The 23,021-nt window shown below is 47.5% G+C and overlaps 1 protein-coding gene across 7 annotated transcripts in view; it reads left to right on the top strand.

Annotated features, from left to right (window-relative positions):
- MYH10 (myosin heavy chain 10) overlaps window positions 1–23,021 on the top strand; it is a 134,389-nt gene that overhangs the window by 75,590 nt on the left and 35,778 nt on the right. For 5 of the 7 annotated variants that reach the window (XM_060290956.1, XM_060290958.2, XM_060290957.2 and 2 more), the window contains 6 exons: window positions 2,301–2,419; window positions 3,052–3,204; window positions 6,876–7,049; window positions 9,467–9,640; window positions 10,441–10,555; window positions 14,789–14,851. In XM_060290956.1, the coding sequence (XP_060146939.1) occupies window positions 2,301–2,419; window positions 3,052–3,204; window positions 6,876–7,049; window positions 9,467–9,640; window positions 10,441–10,555; window positions 14,789–14,851 (798 nt within the window). The remainder of the gene's footprint in view (window positions 1–2,300; window positions 2,420–3,051; window positions 3,205–6,875; window positions 7,050–9,466; window positions 9,641–10,440; window positions 10,556–14,788; window positions 14,852–23,021) is intronic. The other 2 variants (XM_030861445.3, XM_060290961.2) reach the window with 1 other exon arrangement.

Genomic DNA, 23,021 nt, shown 5'->3' with positions numbered 1-23,021 from the left:
CTTGCTGTGTTGCAGTGTGTTAAGAGTTTGTACTTTTTAATTACAGTAAAATTTAAACATGTAATAGGAGAGAGAAGAGTGTAGAGAACTCCCCGCATTCTCGTCACCTGCCGTAGACAGTCACCAGCTCACGGCCTGTTGTGTTTCATTCATACCACCTCTCACTTCCGCTTTTCTGGATTATTTCAAAGCAAGTCCCAGATATTTCATTTGTAAATATTTTAGTCTGATGCTTGACTCAGGATCAAAAAATAAGGGCCTGAAGTGAGCATATACACACTTGGACTTCTTTTAGTATTGGTGATATTTCTTTCTCTTACAGAGTTTTTCAGGTTATCAATATTTAAAATTTTTTTAATTGTGATAAAATTACACATAGCAAAATTTATTTTGACCATTTTTAAAGCGTACAGTTCAGTAATGTATCTTCGCATCATTATGCGATCCGTCTCCAGAATTCATCTTGCAAACTTAAACTCTAAAACAACTCCCCATTTCCCCCTCACCCAGCCCCTGGCAACCACCATTCTAGTTTGTTTCTATGAATTTGACTAGTCTAGGCACCTCGTAGAAGTGGAATCATTCAGTATTTGTCTTTTGTGACTGGCGTATTTCATCAGGTTATTAATATGTTGTTATACGTTAATTTCCCATGGCATTTTTACATGTTGGTACCAAAGTGGCATTTCTTAAAAAAGACTTATTCTCTACTATTGTCTGTAGTACTAAAAGTAAAATTATCTTTATTAAACATGTGAATCTGTACAGCGCATTCCTCCTTATCCACTCCCCGCCCATGAATAAGGTAAATATAGCAAATAGCTGTTAACCAGTAGTACCAGAGCACCACAAATTCAAAAGAAAAAGATACATTTAATCACAGAAATTTATCACAAACATAGTAATGAACCAAAAGGAAGAGCACGTTTTGATTATTGGGCTTCGGCTATAAGGCAGTTTGAAACTAGATAGAATCTGAAAAAACAATCACAAACAGACCAAGCGAGAGCTGGGAAATTAGGGTCATTATTGCTGCTTCAAAAACAAAAACGAAAACCAAAAAAAGACTGCCAGATCTAACCACCTCTCTGCAGGAGAACAGAGGCCGGAGGCACATGTAAAATGACCACGGGGTGCAATCAGGGTGAATGGTTCCGTTTCCAGTGATGCTGAAACATTTACGTGCGCCTCCCTGGAGTTGCCTTCAGAGCGATATTGGCAAATTACTACCTTTTAGATTGAATATGACTCTTTTTAAAAAAGCATAAATGGCAAATAAGAGGATAATAAGGCTTAGAAGTAGAAAATGTGATGCAATTATAAGGGAACTTGTTTTCCTGGTAGAGGAAAGTAAGCCAAGGTATACCCACACTCTAAAGTCTATTTTTTCACTGCTAAAATGATGTTTATCGTGATAAAGCACGAGAGTGTAGGCAATTTCCTTTTGCTTCTTTGTGTTTTTCAACTTCCCATTCAGTACGTGCACACGAGCACACACATGTAGGTTAACTAAAAGGAGACAGGACGTAGGGGTTGAGGAGGGCAGCTGGTAAAAGCTGGCGAGAAGAGTCACAAAGCAAAGGAAGTGCTCGCTGAGGCACGGCCTGCCCTGCCCACCCAGGGAGCTGCTAGGTTGCCAACAGTTCACCTGGATCACAGCGGGGTAGGACGCAGTGCGTCTTTGAGAAGGAACTTGGTTATGCTTCTAACGTGATTTAAAATGTACTTACCCTTATAGAATTTTATTGTTATTTTAACACTTAAACATTTATTGTAATAATTGGAACACTTGTTGGACCTTAGTGACATTAGACAGTGAACTTCTGCTGAGGTGGGTTCCCTAATGCTGGTGAGAATCAACAGTAACAAAATTAGCAGCTTTTTAGCCGAGGAATCAAATAATTTTAATAACCTTTAGGTTTCTTGCCTACTAGGATATTATTAGGATCACTGTATGGGCATGATTAGTTGTCTTGGTAACATGATTTAAACTATTTTAAACACCGTTTTTCTCATTCTGTGCATTATCCATGGGTTCTAAGACTTAGTAACTTGCATTAAGTTACCCAGAATAAGTCATTGCTGACTCATCTTCTCTTATATAGCCTAAGGATGAGCATTATTCATTTGAAAGGAGGACGGTAGTTGTCATCAGACCTAAAACTTGCCCAACCTTATGCCTTATATTTAATTTCTTAATACAATTTGATAACTACTCAGGTGTTTCCAGTGTTGACTGAATATATTGTGACTAAATCATAAGTAGAAGCCTAGTATTTAGGAGACCTTTTACCCTCTAGTTGCCCAGAAACTCTGCCATCTTCTGGGCATGAATGTGATGGAGTTCACTCGGGCTATTCTCACCCCCCGGATCAAGGTCGGCCGAGACTACGTGCAGAAAGCACAGACCAAAGAACAAGTAAGTTTCACGTCAGTTGCTGTCACACGTTTGTTTGAATGATGACCGTGGCCATTAGACCTTCTGATGGGCATGTAACAAACCGAATCAGCAGAACCTCTATTATATGGATGTTTCTTGGTACTAATTGAGTACCTTCTCTCAGAACGTTTTTAGAGGTGACTTGTAAAAAAAAGGAAATCTGAAATATCACCATGAGTTTTCCCCAGGTAGATGGATCATACATGTTCCCCAGGGCATGTACCTCAGGGTCCTGCCCAACAGGGGGGGTGCCCTGCTTGCTCCCTTGTCCCTGTTGGGGGGAGGGGAGACAGCGCCAAGAATGCAGGCGTCAGATTCACCCGTTTCCTGGTGGACTCTGGGCAGATGCGCTGCCTAGAACCCCAGGGGCAGAGGGAAGAGTTTATTTTTACTGGGCATCTCCATCCATTTCCTACATTGATTATCTCCAGTGTACATTTAATTGTACTAATACCCTCTGTTGATGTATAAAATTCAGAGAGGATTAAGCAGTCAGTGCTCTTTTAGGGTTTTGGGGGCGCTGTAGCTCATTAAACTCCCTCCATCAAACAGCTGTTAGTGTTTTGTTGAGATTATTTCTGGAATAAAAGGTTGATGTTGTCTAATTACAGGCAGATTTTGCAGTAGAAGCTTTGGCAAAAGCTACCTATGAACGGCTCTTCCGCTGGCTCGTACACCGCATCAATAAAGCCCTGGATAGGACCAAACGGCAAGGGGCGTCTTTCATTGGAATCCTGGATATCGCTGGATTTGAGATTTTTGAGGTATATCTTTCTCCCTCCTGCTTTTCCTTCCTTCTGTGTACTCTTTTAACAAATAACACTTAAGGCTCCCTCTGTACCAGCTGCAGTGCCAGCCACCAGGGATATGATGGTAGATAAGTAGGTACAGTCCCTGCCATTCTATTGATAGTAGAGAGTCAAACATTGAGTGACAGAAACCCAAAATTCTCAGAATTTTGGATAATGAAGTGAGGGGGGGCGCTGTGATAGAAGGAATTTGCGGGGGCCCACTGTGGAAGATGTGTCTGCAGCAGTAAGAGTGGAGCACGAGAAGCCCACGGCCTCAGGAAGAAGCCCCAGCATAATGAGAGTAGGTCCAGTGGTCCTGTATGGGAGAGAATTTGTCAGATGTGAGAAACTGCTAGAAAGCCAGTGGGACTAGATGTAGCTGACCAGAGGGGCAGAGGAGCTGGAGACATGGAGTGGGAGGTAGAAAAGCAGAAGCAGGGAGCCAGTGGAGGATGGCGTTGCCGTAGCCTGGCGGCCAGATGGCACTGGCTTGAGCGGGAGTCAGGAGCAGCTGTGTGAGATCAAGAGATGAGGAAACATAGTGGACTCTGTTCTGAAGATACACCCACAGGATTTGGTGGTGCACCTCAATGTATTTCACTACTAATCTGACTAGATTTCTCCAAACACTCACCATCAATCCATCAAAGGTGTGTCGTCACATACCTGCTGTGGTTTTGCTAAACGTTGATAAAATTTTGGTCTCCTAAAAATGTGTATCTTTATCTCTCCTTTGATAGACACTATATAGCAAGGCACAAATACTGAATTAAATACTTCTTGGGATCAGTGTGCTGCTTTGACCAGTTGGATACTGAATTGTCCTATTTTAAAATGAACCCCTTTGGACCATATAAGTCTGTCCTTATAAAATCTGAACTATTACTGGTATAAGCAGTTTTATCCCCCAAACTGCCACTGCCACTATAAAAGATTGCTTTAATATGTTTTTTGTTTTTTAATTTATTTATTTTTGGCTGCGTCGGTTCTTCGTTGCTGTGCACCGGCTTTCTTTAGTTGCGGCGAGCGGGGGCCCCTCTTTGTTGTGGTGCACAGGCTTCCCATTACAGTGGCTTCTTTTGTTGTGGAGCCACGGGCTCTAGGTGAGCGGGCTTCAGTAGTTGTGGCTCGAGGGCTCTAGAGCTCAGGCTCAGTAGTTGTGGCGCACGGGCTTAGTTGCTCCGCGGCATGTGGGATCTTCCCGGACCAGGGCCCGAACCCGTGTCCCCTGCCTTGGCAGGCAGATTCTTAACCACTGCACCACCAGGGAAGCCCCAAGATTGCTTTAATATGTATTGATTTGTGAATAACTGAAAAACCATGAAAGGTGGCTGCGTGCAAATTGCATGTCTGTTGCCTTCCTGTATATAAACAATCAGAAGATACAGTGAAAGGAAAGACCCCCACTTCCAGCTGCCAACAAGAACAGATGAAATACCTAAGAAGAAATGGGCAAGATTTAGTTGACAACTTTACAGTGCAACTGTGAAAAAATGAAAGACTTAAAGAAATGTAAAAATATAGCTTGTTCTTGGGTGAGAAAATTCAGCATTGTAAAGGTGTAAATCTTCCCCAAATTCATCTTTTTTTTAAAATATGTTTTTAACATCAAGAAAGAAGAGCATAGATTTTATCTTATTTATTTATCTATTTATTTTTGGCTGCATTGGGTCTTTGTTGCTGTGCTTGGGCTTTCTCTAGTTGCAGTGACCAGGGGCTACTTACTCTTTGTTGCGGTGCACAGGCTTCTCATTGCGGTGGCTTCTCCTGTTGTGGAGCACGGACTCTAGGCACACGGGCTTCAGTAGTTGTGGCACGCGGGCTCAGTAGTTGTGGCGCATGGGCTTAGTTGCTCTGCGGCATGTGGGATCTTCCCAGACCAGGGCTTGAACCCGTGTCCCCTGCATTGGCAGGCCGATTCTTAACCACTGTGCCACCAGGGAATTCCCCCAAATTTATCTTTAAAGTGAACGTACTTGTTTAAAACCTATTTCAAGGGGTAGAGGAGGACTAGGCAACCTGCTTCTAAAACTAATTTGAAAAATAAGTTAATTAAAGTATAGATAGTAAAATTCTGAAAAAGAAATGAAAAGAGGATATTAAGAGATAAAAAATTATAAAGCTGTATGGTTTTGACATACGAATATACACAGACAGTAAAAAAAAAAAAAGGAAAACGTTTTAGACGCTAAAAATGCAGGATTGTTTAGTGAGTGTTATTTGTCACGGAAAAGAATGGAAAATGTCCACTGTTAGGAGATGTATGCTCACCGTAGGAGATTGGGTTGATTAATTATATATATTCATGCAATAGAGATCTATGCACCCATTATAAAGAATGAGGTGGCATTATATTACAGACTCCAAGATGCGTTAAGTTTTTTTAAAAATCAGGGTCACACACATTTATGAGTGCACAGACTATTTCTGGAAGGATCACAAGAAATAGGTGACAGTGGTTGCTTACAGGAGAGCAAGTGGGTGACTGGAGTGAGACTTCTCAGTGCAACTCTCTGTACATTTCTAATTTTATACCATGTGTTACCAATTTAAAAATCGATTATTTTAAAATACAGTTGGTAGCTTAAATATGAAGACAAGTAGAAATCCATTAAAGAAAAATACCATCACATGTAGTAGCTCAGGCTAAATGGAGCACTAAGATCTCATGATCTTAAGGCAGAGCAAAATCCATTCACATAAGCGTAACCGAGCACCATCGGGCGGTCTGCAGGTGTTGATGTGGGTCACTAGAAATGCGGCGTTGAACACGGCAGACTCTGCCCTGGCCCTCCTAGCGTGACCTTGTTCTAAGACGCTGAGTGTGACACCTCCCAGGGAAGATTGGAATGGCTTTTTCAGACTATAAATCTATTCTTTGGGGCTTGATTAAACCTTCCCTAATTAAAGATCACTTTATAATGAAAGAGGTTGTTTATGGGCCCATGGTACTTGTGTGGACAGCATGGAAGCAGAAGAAAAGGCTGAGTACTTCTCATATAAGGCGACTGCTTTAAGAAAATCATCCTGTTACTTCATCCATCCATGTTTCATCCCATCAGCAGCACAGTAGAGAAATGGGCAGATCTCACAGAGAGGGAAAGAGAAATGTCTGTAACAGATGAAAAGGTTATTATTTGTTTCTACTGTTGTTTTCCTTAACTCACTCTGGAGCCGGTGGCCTAAGTAAGGAGCAGAGGAGGCCGCAGCCCATCTGTCCTCTGGTTCCTCAAAGCTCATGGAGACCTGCTTGCCTCCTTGGCCTCTGGCCTTCCCAAGTCTCTTTGTTTCTCTTCTTTTTCTCACTTTCTTTCTCATTTATTCATTTCTCTTCATTAACCATTCGCTAATCAAAATGGTTTTATTTGTAGATACTCAGCACACTAAGTATCATTTTCTCATTTTAGCTTCACAGTAATGTGATATGTGGGGGGGTGTGTGTGTGTGTGTGAGAGTGTGAGAGAGAGAGAGAGACAGAGATTAAGAGAGACTCCCCTCGGTTTAGTCACTGTCATCTCATGGACTCATTAGGGTAGTCAAGACCTCATGAATAACTCTTCGAGAACTTTCTGAGAACTAGCTGACTCATTGTCCCTCCCCCAACCCCACCCCCCGTTTGGAACATGGCTCTCCTGCACCTGCAGCTGAACTCCTTCGAGCAGCTGTGCATCAACTACACCAACGAGAAGCTGCAGCAGCTCTTCAACCACACCATGTTCATCCTGGAGCAGGAGGAGTACCAGCGCGAGGGCATCGAGTGGAACTTCATCGACTTCGGGCTGGACCTGCAGCCGTGCATTGACCTCATCGAGAGACCCGTAAGATCCTCTCCCCGCCCTCTGGCTCTCAGCTCCTGCGCAGGCGGTGCCTTGAGTTTTTTCTCGCCATCAACTGAGACGGGAATTATCCTGTCTCACGGGTTCTAAGATAATTTTCTAGTCTAAATTTCCTAGGAAAGGGATGCCCATTTGAAAAGTGAGTAGCATGCCAGTAAGACCCTTCTTGAGCTGTCCTTTCTCACGGCCGTGTCCTGTCCTCGCGTGGGGCCGTGCACAGGCCAACGTGGGCCTTCGCTGCCCGCAGGTGCCACGGTGGTGGCGGCAGCTGCCTTCCCTCCGGCGCTCGGCACGTGTCAAGGGCGTGGGGCTCTCCTGGGCACACGTCCGAGGTGATAAAGGGGCACCGTGTCTAGCTGGGAATAAGACGGGTCTTGCACATCCATTTTGGGGGGTAACTAAAGCTTATCCTCATAAGTACAAAGATGCTTTTTTATAAGGTTTTTCAAAACCTTGTAAGAGTTTATAATCATAGGGAATTTAACTATAGCATGTAGAATGATGCAGCATCATGACTCCATTGTGGGTCCTTTCAAAATGGAGAGTGAGGACAACTTTTTCCAGAAGAAAAATACCTAAAACGACTCTGTCGGGGCACCTGCCTGTCCTGGGCATCTGCCCTCATCTCTCACAAACCCGGGCTCCGCCTGGCTTCTTACAGTACTCTGACCACGAGACAAAACATGGTCTCCCAAACTTAAAGCTCTTTAGAAATCCCCAGTGAAAAGGAAAAGGGATGAGAGATCTTGACATTGAAAGATGAAGTAGGCAAAATGAAAAGGAGACAAAATTGTGGATCTTCTGAATCATGCTGTCACTTAGTCCTTTAGAAAAGATTGAATTATATTTGGCTCCTTTTTCAGAATTTAGAAATATTTTCATTGAAACAGATTAAAAGCGTAAAAATTATGGCAGAAAGATGGGTGTTTCACTTATCTTAATCTAGAACTTCATTTCTCAAAGATGTCAGACGAGTGGGGTAAATTGGGTTAAATGCCGTCCTGGACCCTGGGATCACCTAAGCCTAGTGGCCTTTGATTATAGTGTTCTTTCAGCAGCTCTGAACCCTGCAAATCCTTTCAGGTAGAGGGGCCACAAACTAAACAGCCAGGGAGTAAGGGTCTCAGTCCTGGGCTCCCGGAGCGGGGAGGATTCTCTCCGCTGCTTCTACCTGCTCTGTTCTGTTAACCTCTGCCTTCCTGTGACCACATTATTACACTGTTTCATTCATGTTTAACTAGAACCTCCAGTTACTTTTTAAGCAATATTTGCGCAGAGCCAGCTCTTCTGCAGTAAACGTAAAGGCCTTGTGGGTTGAGGAAAACTGGTCTGAAGAGATTTATTCCAAAAGCTGGTTTCATCCTTGTGCCCTAGAATTGGTACGCTCAGTCTTGTATCAGAAACTTGCCGTATTTGCAGTATGGCAATAAACGATGACCCCCGAAGCACTATAAAATAGGCCGTCATTAAATATTTCGCTTAGCTTTCACGTGTACCCCACTTTCCTCCAAAAAAGAAGTCGTTCCATTGATTTCCGAGCTCCCAGAGAATGGCAAGCTCTGGGCATTTTTTTTTAATTTGAGACATAATTCACTATCCTAAAATTCACCCTTTTAAAGTATGTAATTCAGTGAATTTCAGCATATTCACAGAGTTGTACAACCATTACCACTGTCTAATTCCACGTTTTCATCATCCCAGAGGGAAACGTCCTACCCTTGGCAGTCACTCCTGTTCCCCTCCCCCAGCCCCTGGGCCACTAATCTGTCTTATGTCTCCGTGTCTTTAAGTCTCTAAGGCTTTTTTCAGTGAACTAGTTGAGTGAAATGAAGGCTCTATTTTATTTGTTGATAAAACAAACCAATGAAGTAATTGATAAATTACTTCATCACCTTCCATATATTCTACTTAACAATAGTTTTAAATATTTCACCAAGTGTGAAGTGCTCGTTTTACTTAATCATCACTTAAATAGAAACTTAAATTGACTAGGGTATAAAATGTCTGAAGCATTCCAGCTAGTTGAGGGTTTATAACAATTTACCCAGCCGGTCATTGAATATAAAGATCCCGTTTTGTCTCTACACCTTTCAGTTCCTTTCTGGTGTCTTTTATTTGCTACTTTTGGGGGAGTTATCTACTTGGAATTAGTTCTTTATAAGTTTGTGAGATACAGTACTCATCCATTTTCTTACCAGTACCTGTTGAGCAGTTTGAGATCTCAGTGTCTGCATGATAGTTACGATTTGCCATTACCTGCTACCCTAGCAGTTTGATTTGCACAGATCTTCACGAAGCTCTGACTGTTTTGGGATTTAAGCTGCCACACCCAGTGGAAAACATCCTTGTATGTACAGTGACGTGCAAAACGTGTCAGTTCTTCTTGCCTCTGTTATCAGGCTAACCCTCCTGGCGTGCTGGCCCTTTTGGATGAAGAGTGCTGGTTCCCTAAAGCCACAGATAAGACCTTTGTTGAAAAACTAGTTCAAGAGCAAGGGTCCCACTCCAAGTTTCAGAAACCTCGTCAACTGAAAGACAAAGCTGACTTTTGCATTATACATTATGCGGGGAAGGTAAGAGTGAAAGAACTCCATTAAAAGTGCTGTGTTTGAGATTTTGCTGCATTTGATGAAGGTTGTAACAAACGTGCTGATATACACTTACAAACCCTTGAATATAGTACATATTACAAATGCACTTCCTTCGAGACAACCCATTTTTTTGGGATTGTTCTATGAACTTATTTGGGGGGGTGGAACGGGGGAAGTACAGAGAAAGTTTTGTTGCAGGGCCAAGCGAGGAGAACGGGTGGCTCGTGCGCAAAACCCCTGAGCCCCCGAGAGTTTGGGGGAAAGGTTTTTTTTTTTTTGCGGTACACGGTCCTCTCACTGCTGTGGCCTCTCCCGTTGCGGAGCACAGGCTCCGGACGCGCAGGCTCAGAAGCCTTGGCTCACGGGCCCAGCCGCTCCGCGGCATGTGGGATCTTCCCGAGCCGGGGCACGAACCCGTGTCCCCTGCATCGGCAGGCAGACTCCCAACCACTGCGCCACCAGGGAAGCCCCTGGGGGAAAGGTTTTTATAGGTAAAATTTGGGGTGAGGGCTGCAGCGTGTGTGACTTTCTTCTGATTGGTTGTTGGGGAGGGAACAGGGCGGGGCTCTGGGAATCTTGGGTTGAGGGCTGCAGGGTGTGTGACTTTCTTCTGATTGGTTGTTGGGGAGGGAACAGGGCGGGGCTCCGGGAATCTTGGGTTGAGCCTGCAGTTGCCATCCTCCACCTGGGTGGGGGGGTCCTGTGAACGTTTTAGGTGAAGGCTGGAAATGTCTCTTGTTTTTGTCTTTTCCCTCTTGCCACACCCGGCTCTGGCCCGGCAGGTGGACTATAAGGCGGACGAGTGGCTGATGAAGAATATGGACCCCCTGAATGACAACGTGGCCACCCTCCTGCATCAGTCCTCCGACAGATTTGTGGCAGAGCTCTGGAAGGATGGTGAGAATGTGCTTGCGTTTGTAATCAAACTTGGCCGAATCTTTTACAGTTAAGGCTTATATATGGTTCTTTTACTTATAGACGTGTGTAGACTTTTTTACTTTAAAGCTGTTTATTTTCCCTAGAGCAGGGCTGCCGTTGTATCGGAATTTACCCACTTTAAGAAAACTTGGGTAATAAGACATCTGCCTTCTTGGTCAGGTGCTGTAGGAATGTTCTAGTAGCAGAGCCACCCTGGCCCCAGTGCAGTTGTAATCCAAGGGTGTTGGGATACAAAACCTGAGAGGCCTTGTGCATCTTCCCTGTGTCGTGTCCAGGTCAGCCGAGCTGCGTCCTCCCCCAGTGCCCTACCCTCCACACACACGCGAAGTGGCTGGTGACTAAACTCAGACCATCTGCACATAGATCAGTTGTTTTTATTTCCGTCAGTCCCCGTAGTTCTTCGGTTTACGTGAACCTCAGGTGAAGGTTTTGGTGATCTTATCATAGACTAGAGATTTTGCTGGTACGAGAAGAACAAAGCAGCTTGTGTCTGTACGTGTAGTGGGACCAGCATCTTCTGGCTTTTAGCTCTCTCTACGCTTGCGTCCTGGTTGTCCCCACCGCTTCACTTGGCCTCAGGTCATGCAGTACCTTAGTTTAGCTCTGGATCTGCCCCTGCCTAGGCTTTGACCCTGAGGCCAGGCCTGTCAGTTACCTGGCTGGCTTCTTTCTCTATAAGCATCTCAAGACCTTGCCATCTAGCTGTCTCCTCAGGTAGAGAGAAAGAAACCCAGAAGGCAGATCAGAGGGCTTAGGGCAATCAGGACAAAAGGAAAGAGACGGAAAGAGAAGAGCCACCACAGAGAAAGGGAGCAGGGGGATGATGACCCTACCAAAGACAGCCTAGTCGAGGTCACGTACATCGGCTCCAACAAGTGCGAGGGAGCCTGCAGGGGTGGGCAGACCACACACGTACACGCACGTGTCCTGGGGAGAGATCGTGTACGTGAGACTGTGTACAGGGAGGGGCTGGGGGAAGGGTTAGGTTTCCAGCAAGTAAAACAGAAGCTTTTAATCACTGTCCCATTGGATGGAGGTCTTCACCTGGCTGCTGCGTGCTCGCTGTCACCTGTGGTGACCTGGTCAGCCTAGGGGGGCCCGTGAGGACTGAGGCGAGAGCAGGACCCTAAGGTGGTGTCTGCGGTGCCCACGCGGCTGAGGGACTCTTGGCCCTGTTCTGGGAAGTGTGAGAGTGGGTCTGAGAAATGGATCTAGCGTGGAAAAAGGGACCCTGAGCTCTGGTGGCCACCGGGTCCACAGGGCTGGGAAGAGCAGCACAGCTCAGTGGGAAAGGTGCACAGGAAACGTCACAAAAAGAGGAGGAAGGAGTAACGCTGCCCATCAGAAATGCTGTGTTCAATCTGATGGCTGAGTGTCGCAGACCCCTGAGATGAATGCCACGGGGACAGCTGAGCGGGGACTGCCTTGTTCCTGGGGTGCTAAGGTCAGATGTCATGACGGATGAGGCAGTTTTCCTTGTCCTTGAAAAATAATACTTTGTTGAAGAAACAAAGAAAGCCAGCGTTTCCTGAGCACGTGCTAAGGGTCGGGCAGTCTCCCAGCACCCACTGACGAACATTCACATCCTGTTGGGGCCTTAACCACGGAGGGTGAGTAGGTTTCTGCGAACCCACTCATCTAGGGGTGGATGGCATTTCTAGGAGTGATGTTGGTGTGGAAGAAGCGGGGGTGAAGCCGGTAGAAGGAACGATCACAGGGCAGAAGTGGAAAATCCCAGCTCGGGGTGAGTGTCTCGTTGGGGCGTTAGGGCAGGGCTGGGGCCAGGAGGCAGAGTGAGCAGGAAGTGAGGCCGGAGCACGGAGTAAGGCGGTGGCCAGTCTCAGGTGAACTTGACTTCATTGACTAGATGGCATCAGTGGTTTTACGGGCCAGGGCAGGGGCACAGTGTGAACTTGGAGAAGCAAAGCGGGCAGTGCTTTGTTGGATGGATCGGGTTGAAAGACCCCGGAAGCGGGGAGTTCAGCGCGAGGTGACCGTGGAAGGAAAGCCAAGGAGAAGAGGAACAGAGGAAACTAGCATTTTACCGCTAAAGTCTCAAAAACAGATTTTCTCTCTTCATTTTGCATGAGAAGAGAAGCAGGTGTTTGGGGAATCACGACAGCAGGTCCCGGGCTTACACACTGGTTCTGACATTGCGAGCCACTTTTGACTCTTGTCTTTTCACTTCTTAACCAAAAACAATATTGTGGGGAACACCTTTGGAGCCCCTGACCTGTTCCTGTGAGCCTGCACGTCCAGCCACGCTGGACAAGCTCACCGCCCACGCTTGTCAGCAGTGAGGTGGATTCGGGAACCACAACCGGCGTGTTCCCTGCCGCCCAGGGCCTTCTTCCAGATGGAAACTCAGGACACGCACACAGGCGGGAACGGGACCGAGGCGCCTCTGCCTCGGCTTCCTCCTTCCAGGCTCCTTTAACTCACCGTCCAGGTACGGCAGGGCCTCTGGCAGCAGCGGGTCAGAAGTGCCAGGAGTGTGAGATCCGGCAGGTGAGGGTGGAGATGGGGGCTGCAGCTGCAGCGATGATATGATGCACGTTCCGTGTCACAGGTGCGGGTGACGTGTCTCACAGGTAGGACCCCATCTGCAGAGCCCTTACCTGCCCTTCTGTGCTTTTCATGGACTAGCTACAGACAGGTTACTCACTTGATGGCAGAAGCTCTGAGAGGAAAGGCGTGTGGCCTGCGGGGCCCTGCCGTCCTGGCTCAAGCCCTGTCCACCTGTCCTTGGCCCACAGCTCAGGCCCTGCCGGGGCCCTCACCTTTCTCCACGTGGCCAGCTTGGGAGCACGTGTGGCCACTTTTGTCCAAATGGGCTGAGCGGAAATCCTCTCCCCATTGTGACCTGGCCGTGCCGGCATCCACTCCGGTCTCATCCTGTGTGTTTGCTCTCCTGGTATCGCTTCTCTTGGTGGGAAGCCCTGCCATCCGTCAGCTCAGGTGGACGGTTACTCAGTTTAATCTGAGTGACAGGCTCTCAGAGGTGGCCCACCATCGGAGGGAGGGGCAGACGGAGCCTAATGCCAGGCTTCTCCGATTTCGAGGACCGCGTGTCGCACGCGTGAGGTCAGCGGCAGGCTCAGGACTTTGAAGAGGGTCGTAGGGTGGAGAACTCGCCATGCTCACTCTGGATGTAGAGATGTCTTGGGAGAAGGGGAGCTTCTTCTCTAGGAAAAGAAAGTAGTCCTGGAAAAGCGTGTGATTATTTTCTCCTGTTACAGCCACGTCAGCGCAGAGGCAGAACATGACAGGTTGACTGAATGTATGAGTTATATGATGCGTGGATATAGTTTGCCTGTGAAGGTGCAATGCCTTGAGTGTAAAGCATTTCATGTTAAAATAAACTTTGTGTTAGAGTTTCCTCCAGGCCAAACCAGGAGAAATAAGATTTATTGGTGGCAGCCCTGCCCTAGAGATTCATAGTGCCCTACTTTTTTGCTGAAAGATGTTTTGCGATCTCTCTACCAGCTGCACACGGATTTCTTGCCACTTCTGGGGGCTAACGTACAAGGAAGAAAAGACCTAAAAATTACATTTTCATGTAAATGTATCTCCTATGATGTTTTCATGAGTAACGGTATGATCAATAGGTATCATCTTAGTTATGGTTTGAAGTTGCTTTAACATTTTGTACAATAGAACTTGCTACAATAGAATTTTGTTTTCCTTAGTGGTAGTTACCTATTCGTAGTTTGTATTTGAAGTAAATTATATTTCCAAAATCTGGATGGGAAATAAAATTACACAGCAGTGTGAATTTTTGACAGTAAATGCCACTAATATTTACCTTTTCCAGAGTAGTCTAACTTGCTGCAGTCTTGTCCTAATTTGCTAATTGGAGGATAATTTTATGAAAGACAACGCAAATAGTACCTTATTACTCTTAAATTTCATCCTGCGTTTACATGGGGGTAACCATTTGACATTAATATGATATAATGCTCACACCTGGAGTTGGGAATGATTCCGCTGTATACATTTATTTTATACAGAACTTTGTCCAGATGTGCAAATTCTCTAAACAGTAATGTTTGCATGGGGTCTGCCCTGGACTAGCTGCTTTTGTAGCCCGATTGCAAAGTTGACTTGTGATGTCGAATGTCTTTCACACTAACTGAAGTGTTTGTGTATTTGCCCTTCTGTCCTCCTGTTTTTGCTGTTTCTCTGCTTTAGAGATTCAGAATATTCAGAGAGCTTCTTTCTATGACAGTGTTTCTGGTCTTCATGAGCCACCAGGTGAATGGATAAAGCCTGTAGGTCTTCCAAACACAAGGGGTTTCAGCCCAGAGGAAGAACTTGCGGGGTGGGGGGCCTGGCAGGGTGGCCTGGGAGGACGGGGGCTTGGTTTCTGGGTTTTTGTTTTTGTTTTGCTCATAGACCTGCATGAACCTTCATTTCATGCTCGGCTTTATTTATCCTTCGAGGCAACTGTCTGAGCGCATAAACAATTCAGTCGCTACTGCCCACCCATTGCTTCTTTTATGCGTAGCCCGTAAGCACCGCAGAGCAAAAGGTCTGTCGCTACCTTTTCCAGTAGTGCCGTTTGATACACAGTCCTCTAAGGGAATTGTTAGGAATCGCTGTGCCCAGTAATAATATCTCCTTTGTCTTTGAGTTACCGTTAAATTTTCAACTCTAAGGAACTCCAAGGAGGAGTAGGGTTTTTTTTTCTTTTTTCAAGTCATTAACATTTTGTGAACAAATAATTACATAATTATCTCACGTATGTTGGTCTCATCATTATGCCTTTTATTTGGAATTTATGTGCATATCTGGCTACTTGCCCTTTTGAACTGAAAGCCATGAAACTATCTACAAGGCTTGATGTGTGCACGTTGATACGAAGAGTGGAGTGTTAGAACCTGTACCTTGAACGTGAAATTGACTTTCACACATTTGGGCCTTATGGTTTGAATCCTTAGCCCTGTTTAAAATACAGCCTAACCTGTAAATCGACTGTACTTTAAAAATAGATAGATAGACAGATGGAAGGAAGGAAAGAATACAGCCCAGCCATGGCGAAGAGGCCCTCCAAAAGCCTAGTATAAATGAAGATCACCTGACCTTCCAATTGTTTAGTGAAATTGTCAAGCAGTAAAAACTCCAAGGTAAAGTCAAATTCATCTTATAAAATTTCCTTCATGATTTTTGGAACCTAATGCTGAGACCCAAACCCATCTCAAAAGTGTTTTAAAAATATGTTAAAGAAACATACCCGTTTTGATCCAAGATTCCTGGGGTCAGTTCTGGCTCACGTACTGTTAAAGGAGCTGCAAGCAGGGGGGCGGAGGGAGGGGGAGACGAGGCCGAAGGCTGCTCCGTGAGCTGGGATGACTACTCCACAGGAGAAATCTTCAAGGTCAGTCATCTTTGGCCTTGGGGGTACTGAGAGAGTTGAGGAAGTGGGGAGAGAAAGAGCTAGGTGGTGGTTTGAAGCTTATGGTCTGCCTGGGACTTACGCTTTGTTGAAAGGTCGGCGCTCGATCTTTTGGACTTTCTCCCAAAGTAGAGCTCTCTCTTTAAATTCATTCCTCCAACTCTTGGATTTCTAACCGTTTAAGAGACTTCCAGCCCGTGGGCCCCCATCACTCCCCCGCTCCTGGCGCCAGACGGCGCACCGTGAAGTCTGGGGGTGGGTGTCCCACACCCAGCAGCTAGGGGCACAGCCTCGCCCAGCCCCTCCCACCATGGCCTTCCCCCTCCTGCAGCACAGATGCTCTTTCCTGTGGGGCCGTGATCTTCGGGGTCTGTGGACCAGGTGCTTTTCTGTACCTGCAGGATCAGGTACAGGGCCACCCTAGACAAAGCCATTCCCTGAGGGAGCCGGCTCCCTCCTCCCGTCCGCTTGCCTGGGCACTGGAAACGTGCCTGGTCCGTCTCTCTCATGAGGTGGCCTCTGACTGAGTCAGCCGGCTGACCCGAGTGTCGGGCTCTCAGTCTCTCCCCACCCCGGAGGGCCTTCCATCCACCATGGCCCCAGGTGGTCTTCGAAGTTGTAGGTAGTATTGATATTTCTCCAGCAGAAATGTTCTCCTCGACATGTGCTCATGGATTCAAACCCCAGGGAGGGGTAACGGGTTTTAAATGAAAACATGGGCTTTGGTATTTTCAGTGATTTCTCAGAAGACGGTGGATGAAGGGGTTCCTCAGGATCAAATCGTGATGGCCTTTGACACACTGAGGTGGGCGGTGCCTCTCAATGAGATGACAGAGAGCTACCGCGGGCCCTGTGCTTCTAAGTAGAGCCATAAGATTAGGAAAACAGCATTAGAAGAATGTGCAGGCTTTTGAGGAGAAAGATGAGAGATGGGGGTAAAGAGAGGTTTCCAGAACCATCAAAGAGCAAGTGCAGGAGAGAAAGGAACAGAATTCCTAGAGGCAGAATAAGGAGGTCATGCAAGTTTCTGCTGTAAACCAAAGGACTGTTTTCTTCCAAATATATGTTGAAACTCTAGACTCCTGGGATAAACTAGTAATGGAGGATGCAACGAATTAGCAAAGCGGGTTCCTAACCTCAAAGTGGTAGGCGGGGTTTTTAGACTAAAAGGGCCTGTGACGATAGGGGTGGTAGTTTGTGGCTTTGGTCCTGATGCGAACTGTGTCGGAGGGACGGTTGTGTGTAATCTGCCCTGATGCTAGCGGACACCTGCCGTGTCCTTCACAGGGTAGTAAGTACCCTTAGGTTCTCTGACCCCCCACGAGCGCTGGACGGCAGCTGATGGGTCTGGAAGGGTGACCACCAGAGACATTGTGAGAAGTACAGGAAGCAAGTTTTCGTTGTCGATAGAGAACTCCCGCCTCCCTTTTCAATCTCTCGTAGAAGCAGCGCTTGAAACGTGGTGACAGCAATTCACTTGGGGCTGGGAATCAGCAGGGAGATCTCGGTCCCGGTCTGCGGGAGGGCTGCCCCACTGGGGTCTCCCTTCATCTCCTAGTGGCCCCGGAATTCTTCCCTTCCTTCTTGGTATAACAGAAATGATGACGTTCTGACTTCGAAGACTTTGAACCAGTCTTTTTTTTTCCTTCAGTGAGTCGTTAGTATCTAGTAGCACGACTGATAAAAACGGTCATCATTGGATCTCCGTATAGATTGTATCCACTGGTCCTAACCCCCATTTTTAGTGCCTTTTAGACTCTCTGGTTTAGGTCTGATCCGGTTTCTGTACGCAGTTTCATTGTCTTCGTGTTCAGTGGATGAAGGTTTTATACATCGTTGCATATTCTACTCTTTCCTATTTCTTTATCTTGAGTTCTAACCGGAGTTGGGAGCTCGAGGAGAAGCAGCTTCCGGGGACGGCACCTCCAGTTCCCGAGGTCCAGTGGGGACAGTGACACTTAGTTCTCAGGGTCACCGCGAGTATCAGACGAGGCAGCGAGAGCCTGACCCAGCCCAGGAGGTGCCTGAGTACACGCTGCCTGCCTGGCCTTGCACTTGCCGTGGCCGCCTCTGCAGCTACCGTAATTGCTGTCGCACCCTCGTTGCTGCTGCTGTTCTAATTATAAAAAACAGAGAAGATCAATAAATGCTTATTTCCTTGGCCATCGTCTCACGCAGGTCCTCTTTTCTTCCGTGCCCCGAGGTCCCGCTGACAGGCAGTCATGCTGTGCTGCCCGCGGTGGGCATGAATCGTATTCATGGGACCTGCCCGCAGGAGAAAGCAGGAGTAGCCGTGCCGGAGGCGCTGGCGGGAAGCGTGGGGCTCCCTGTGTGCCCCAGCTTTGGCTTCTGCAGGGGCAGAAAGTACAGATGGGGAGGGTGCGTAAGGGAGACAAATTTCAGGTCACCTTAACACTGGCGCTTGGGGGAGGCCAGATTGCTCTCTTCCTGACTCACACGCTCCCCGTCAACTGCTGAACTTCCTGGAAGTTTTCTCAAACTTCCCAAACACCCTAGAACATTTAACAGATCGGTTCTACAACCCAGTTATGTAACCACTGTAAATTCATTATTACTGTGTAATAGCCGTACCCTGGAGATAGACTATTCAGTGTTAAGGTTGTCTCTGGGAATTCATAGAAGTTAAATATTTGTTTCGGAATCATTTTCAACTGTTCGTAACATTTTAGTGTACCTTAAGAGTAGAACAGTCTTTTAGTCTATGTAAATGAGCACTGAGAATCCACCATGTGCCTGGCACCGTGCTGGGGACTAGAGGCTTCTCTAGGATGGGAGTGTGTGATGTATTTCCTAATCATTGTGTCTGGGTATTGAAGTTAACATCAAGACAGTTTTCTCCCCCCCCTTTTTGGTCTCCAGCTCTATCATCTCGAGAGAGTTTCTGAAGAACTGGCTTAAATACTTCGAATGAAATAATAGCACTAGTATTTTGGCCCATGGACAGATTTAAAGAACACAAAAATCTCATGTATTCCTCTTGTCTCCTGAGACCGTCCGCTAGAAGAAGGGCCAGTTAAGCATTCCGGCTGCAGACGACACCATTCCTTACGTAAAACTAAACTATGAATATGCCCTTAGAGATCGCAGGTCTGTGGAGCTCATCTCATTTCTGACTGTCCGCGTAGGGTTTATCGATTAATAAGTTGTTCGTATAAAATACTTGGAACTCTTTTCAGGCCACTGGGCAACCAAGTAATGAATTGCAGTGCCCACCAGCAGCCTAACCAGCCTTTCCTGGATGGAGGAGGAGGATAAACGAAGCCATTCTTGGGCTTCCCTGGTGGTGCAGTGGTTGGGAGTCCGCCTACCTTTGCAGGGGACGCGGGTTCGTGCCCCGGCCCGGGAAGATCCCACATGCCGCGGAGCGGCTGGGCCCGTGAGCCATGGCCGCTGAGCCTGCGCGTCCGGAGCCTGTGCTCCACGACGGGAGAGGCCACAACAGTGAGAGGCCCGCATACTGCAAAAAAAAAAAAAAAAAAAAAAAAAAACCAAAAATCCAGAGGTTTTTCTAGGTCTTGATTTTTCTTTTTTCTTTTTTTTGGTACGCGGGCCTCTCACTGTTTTTTGCGGTACGCGGGCCTCTCACTGTTGTGGCCTCTCCCGTCGTGGAGCACAGGCTCCGGACGCGCAGGCCCAGCGGCCATGGCTCAAGGGCTGCTCCGCGGCATGTGGGATCTTCCCGGACCGGGGCACGAGCCCGTGTCCCCTGCATCGGCAGGCGAACTCTCAACCACTGCGCCACCAGGGAAGCCCTAGGTCTTGATTTTTGAGTGAAATCGTATATGATTAGTGTGGCCCAAATCATTTAATGACGTTCCCAAAGTGTTTCTCTTTTACCCAATAATTTTACTCATTGGTAGAAACTAACCCTGAGTTTAAGTATTTGAATTTAAAAAAAAAAAAAAAACTGAAAGTTTGAAGCATTAATTTTTTTAAAATCTGAATATTTAGCTTTGGATTACCCTTATTAAAGTTAAATTTGAAAATCAGGCTCATTATGATTATATTTTTTGTTTATTACTTAAAAAACAAAACAAAAGTGGTCCTTGCCCGGGGCTGCATCGCGGGTCCCTGCCACCCTGCCCTGTGGAAGAGGAGCTGCCCCTTCAGGGAAAGAGCTGCAGACCGGTGCGGCTAAACCCCCGCAGTCAGCGTGGGGCTCCTTCTCTTTTGTTATGGGCGTGACTTGTTCTTGTGGGTAATTTTGTGTTCATTCAGTGGATATTTGTTTAAAAAAAAAAATTAGTATGTGCCAGGGACCATGCTCAGGCCAACGTCAGGACGTGGGGAAGGCAGAAGAAGCCATTTGAGCTGGTGATCTGAGGGGCCCAGGGGCACCAGGGATCTGCTCTCAGGACCCCGTGTGTGTTCCATGCTGGAGAGAGACGTCCCCGGAAGCTTAGTCCAGCAGGAATATACAGGGAACAGAGTGGAAGTGTCATCCCAGGGTCTGACGTACGTGATTTGAAGCTTTGAGGAGGGAGTGGCCTGTTTAGCCTGGAGGCAGGTGGACGGGAAGAGGTGGTAGGGAAAGGGATGGAGATTTAAAAGCCATTATGAGTTTGCAAGGAGGCGGGGTTCCTGACAGAAAAGGGTGAAGACTTGAGAGCTTTGTGTCTTTGAGAAAATGCAGCTGCAGCTGGTTTGTAGAGTTGGCGTCTAGGGAAGGTGACAGGAGGTCCCTTCACCGAGCACTTCGTGCTTTCTAGGCACCTCAGTTCTGTAAGGTAGGTCACCTTGGCTCCATTTCACAGAGGAACAAACTGAGGCTGGGAGAAGATGGGTAACTAGACCCAAGTTCACGCAGCTTGTAGGTGGCAGGTGTTTCTGACTCTCTGGGTAGAGTTCTTCATCCCTGTGCTCTGCTGCTGGGCTGTTATTTGGACCGTTTCCTACAAGCTGTAGGAGAAATGGAAGGATTTTAAGTCTAGGAGCAAGGAACTTGCTTAGTTTTAGACACAGCTGTTAATCGTGACAAAGGTGTAACTGGAAAGCACTTTGTGGCTGCAGGGGTGGAGGATGAAATGGGAGAGTGAGGCTAGAGGAAGGAACCCGGTAGGGCGTTGTGGCACAGACCAGGGCAGTGGAGAGGAGGGATGGACTGAAGACTCCGGAAGCTTGTCCTGGCTGGTTCCGGTAAATCAGCAGCTGGATGTGGGAGGGGCATGGAGGCCGACTCCCGGTTTCTGGCTTGAGTAACCCGTGGCCACGTCTGCACTAGATATACAGGAGGAGGGATGGGGAGAATGTGCTTCAGTTTAGGACATTGACCTTGGGTCCCCCTACGTCCAGCCCCTTCTCGTCCTCCTTATCCAACTCCTCCATCTGCCCCAGCTCCTTGGGGCTTGCCCCACGCCCCCATCTCTGGTCATTTGCCCGTTAGGGGGCTCATCCAGTCCCGTAACTTTAAATCCTACCTGCAAGTCAGCAACCCCCAAATCTACCTTTTCTCCTTCAGACCTCTATTCTTAGCAGCAGACTGTCCGCTGTCCACTTGACATCTCCGCCTCAGCGTGTCACGGGCGCCCCAAACTTGAATAGAGTTTGGATCCATCTTTCTACCCACAGAACCCCCTTCTCTCCCCATCTTCCCAGTGGTGTCACCAGCCACTTGCCTGCCCAAGCCCAAATCCCAGGAGTTCTTGCCCTCGCCCTCTGCCATATTCTTCATACCAAGTTCATCCTAAGAGCAAGGCGGTCCTGCCACCAAAACACATCTGGAATCTTCCTTCTCCACCATCTCCTCTGTGATCTTCCAAGTTCAGCCTACCATCCTCTCTCTCAGAGCCTGGACTACAGCATGGGCCACGCCTTGCTCCCTGACCGCTCCCCCGGTCCATTCTCTATTGCGTGCGTGTCCTCACCTCCTCACTCCTGAGGCCCCACTGGCACCAGCTGCTTGCACTTCTTCCTGCCTCTGGTCCTTCACGCCTGCTCTTGCCACTGCCTGCAGTGATCTCCGCACTGGCTCGTCCTTACCCTTAAGGCATTAAACGTAATTTCTCCACAGAGGTCTCTAACCGCCCATCCTTCTCGTAGCATCCTGTTCTTTTCTTTCAGTGCATTTCTCACTGTTTGTAATTATGAAAGCATTTAACGTTTACTTCATTTATTTGCTAACATACATGTATCAAGCATGTTATATGCCAGGCGTCGCACTAGGTTAGAGGGGGGTGATGCTGAGAAAAGCAGACGTGAGAGGCACTGTGTGGAAGGCAGAGGCAGCTGTGTGACTTCCGGGTGGACAGGAGAACATAGGTGTTCAGTGACTGGTGCTGGGAGGTCAGGTATGATGTGATCGCCCAGGATGAGATTGGGGCTTGAGGAATTCTGGTCCAATGCTCTCTGCCCGCACTTGTGTCCTGGCTTATTCTAGAAAGGATTTTAGGTGAGCTGAGTCTGGGCCCTTAGTGAGCGTCGTGATGTACAGAAAACGCAAAAGAGAAGTCATCAAGGAGAGTGTGGTAGAGAGGTGGGTCGAGGGCCAGGAGAAGGTGGGGTCCCTAGTCCACAAGAGAAGCCAGGCGTGGCGAGTTTCTAGAATGCTGCTGTGACGGTCAACAGGTAAATGGACCAGGGTCAAGTTGAATAAGGCCCGGGCCTGTCATGGCCTGAGTGGAATGGGGTGTAGGGGGAGGGTGGTCTGGAAGCCAGTCGGCTGCACAGTGAGGAACTGGCGGGAAGTGTGGGAACCGCCTAGAAGAGGCCCGGCTCTGAGGAGACGGAAGCGGGTGGCTCACGGAAGTTCATTGTCATGGCGCGTGCAGGGGCAGGCTTGGTGAGGAGAGACGGGCTGAAGGCCCAGGGGAGAGTGTTGGTCTCCAAGGGGCACAGGCAGGGCTAGCTTTGACCTCAACCCTCGAGTCTGGTGGCTTCACCCAGGGGAAAGTGTAGGCAGTGTGCAGGCGTCATCCACCCTTCTCGCAGCTTCCGCGGAAGGCCTGCGTGACTTGGACAAGTTCCCTTACCTCCTGGGCCATGGTCGCCTCTTCCATAGAAACCTCCCTG

This window comes from Globicephala melas, chromosome 20 (assembly GCF_963455315.2).
Source record: "Globicephala melas chromosome 20, mGloMel1.2, whole genome shotgun sequence".
Taxonomy (NCBI): domain Eukaryota; kingdom Metazoa; phylum Chordata; class Mammalia; order Artiodactyla; family Delphinidae; genus Globicephala; species Globicephala melas.
The sequence above is the reverse complement of the archived record's forward strand: the minus strand, read 5'-3'. Positions and strand labels throughout refer to the sequence as shown.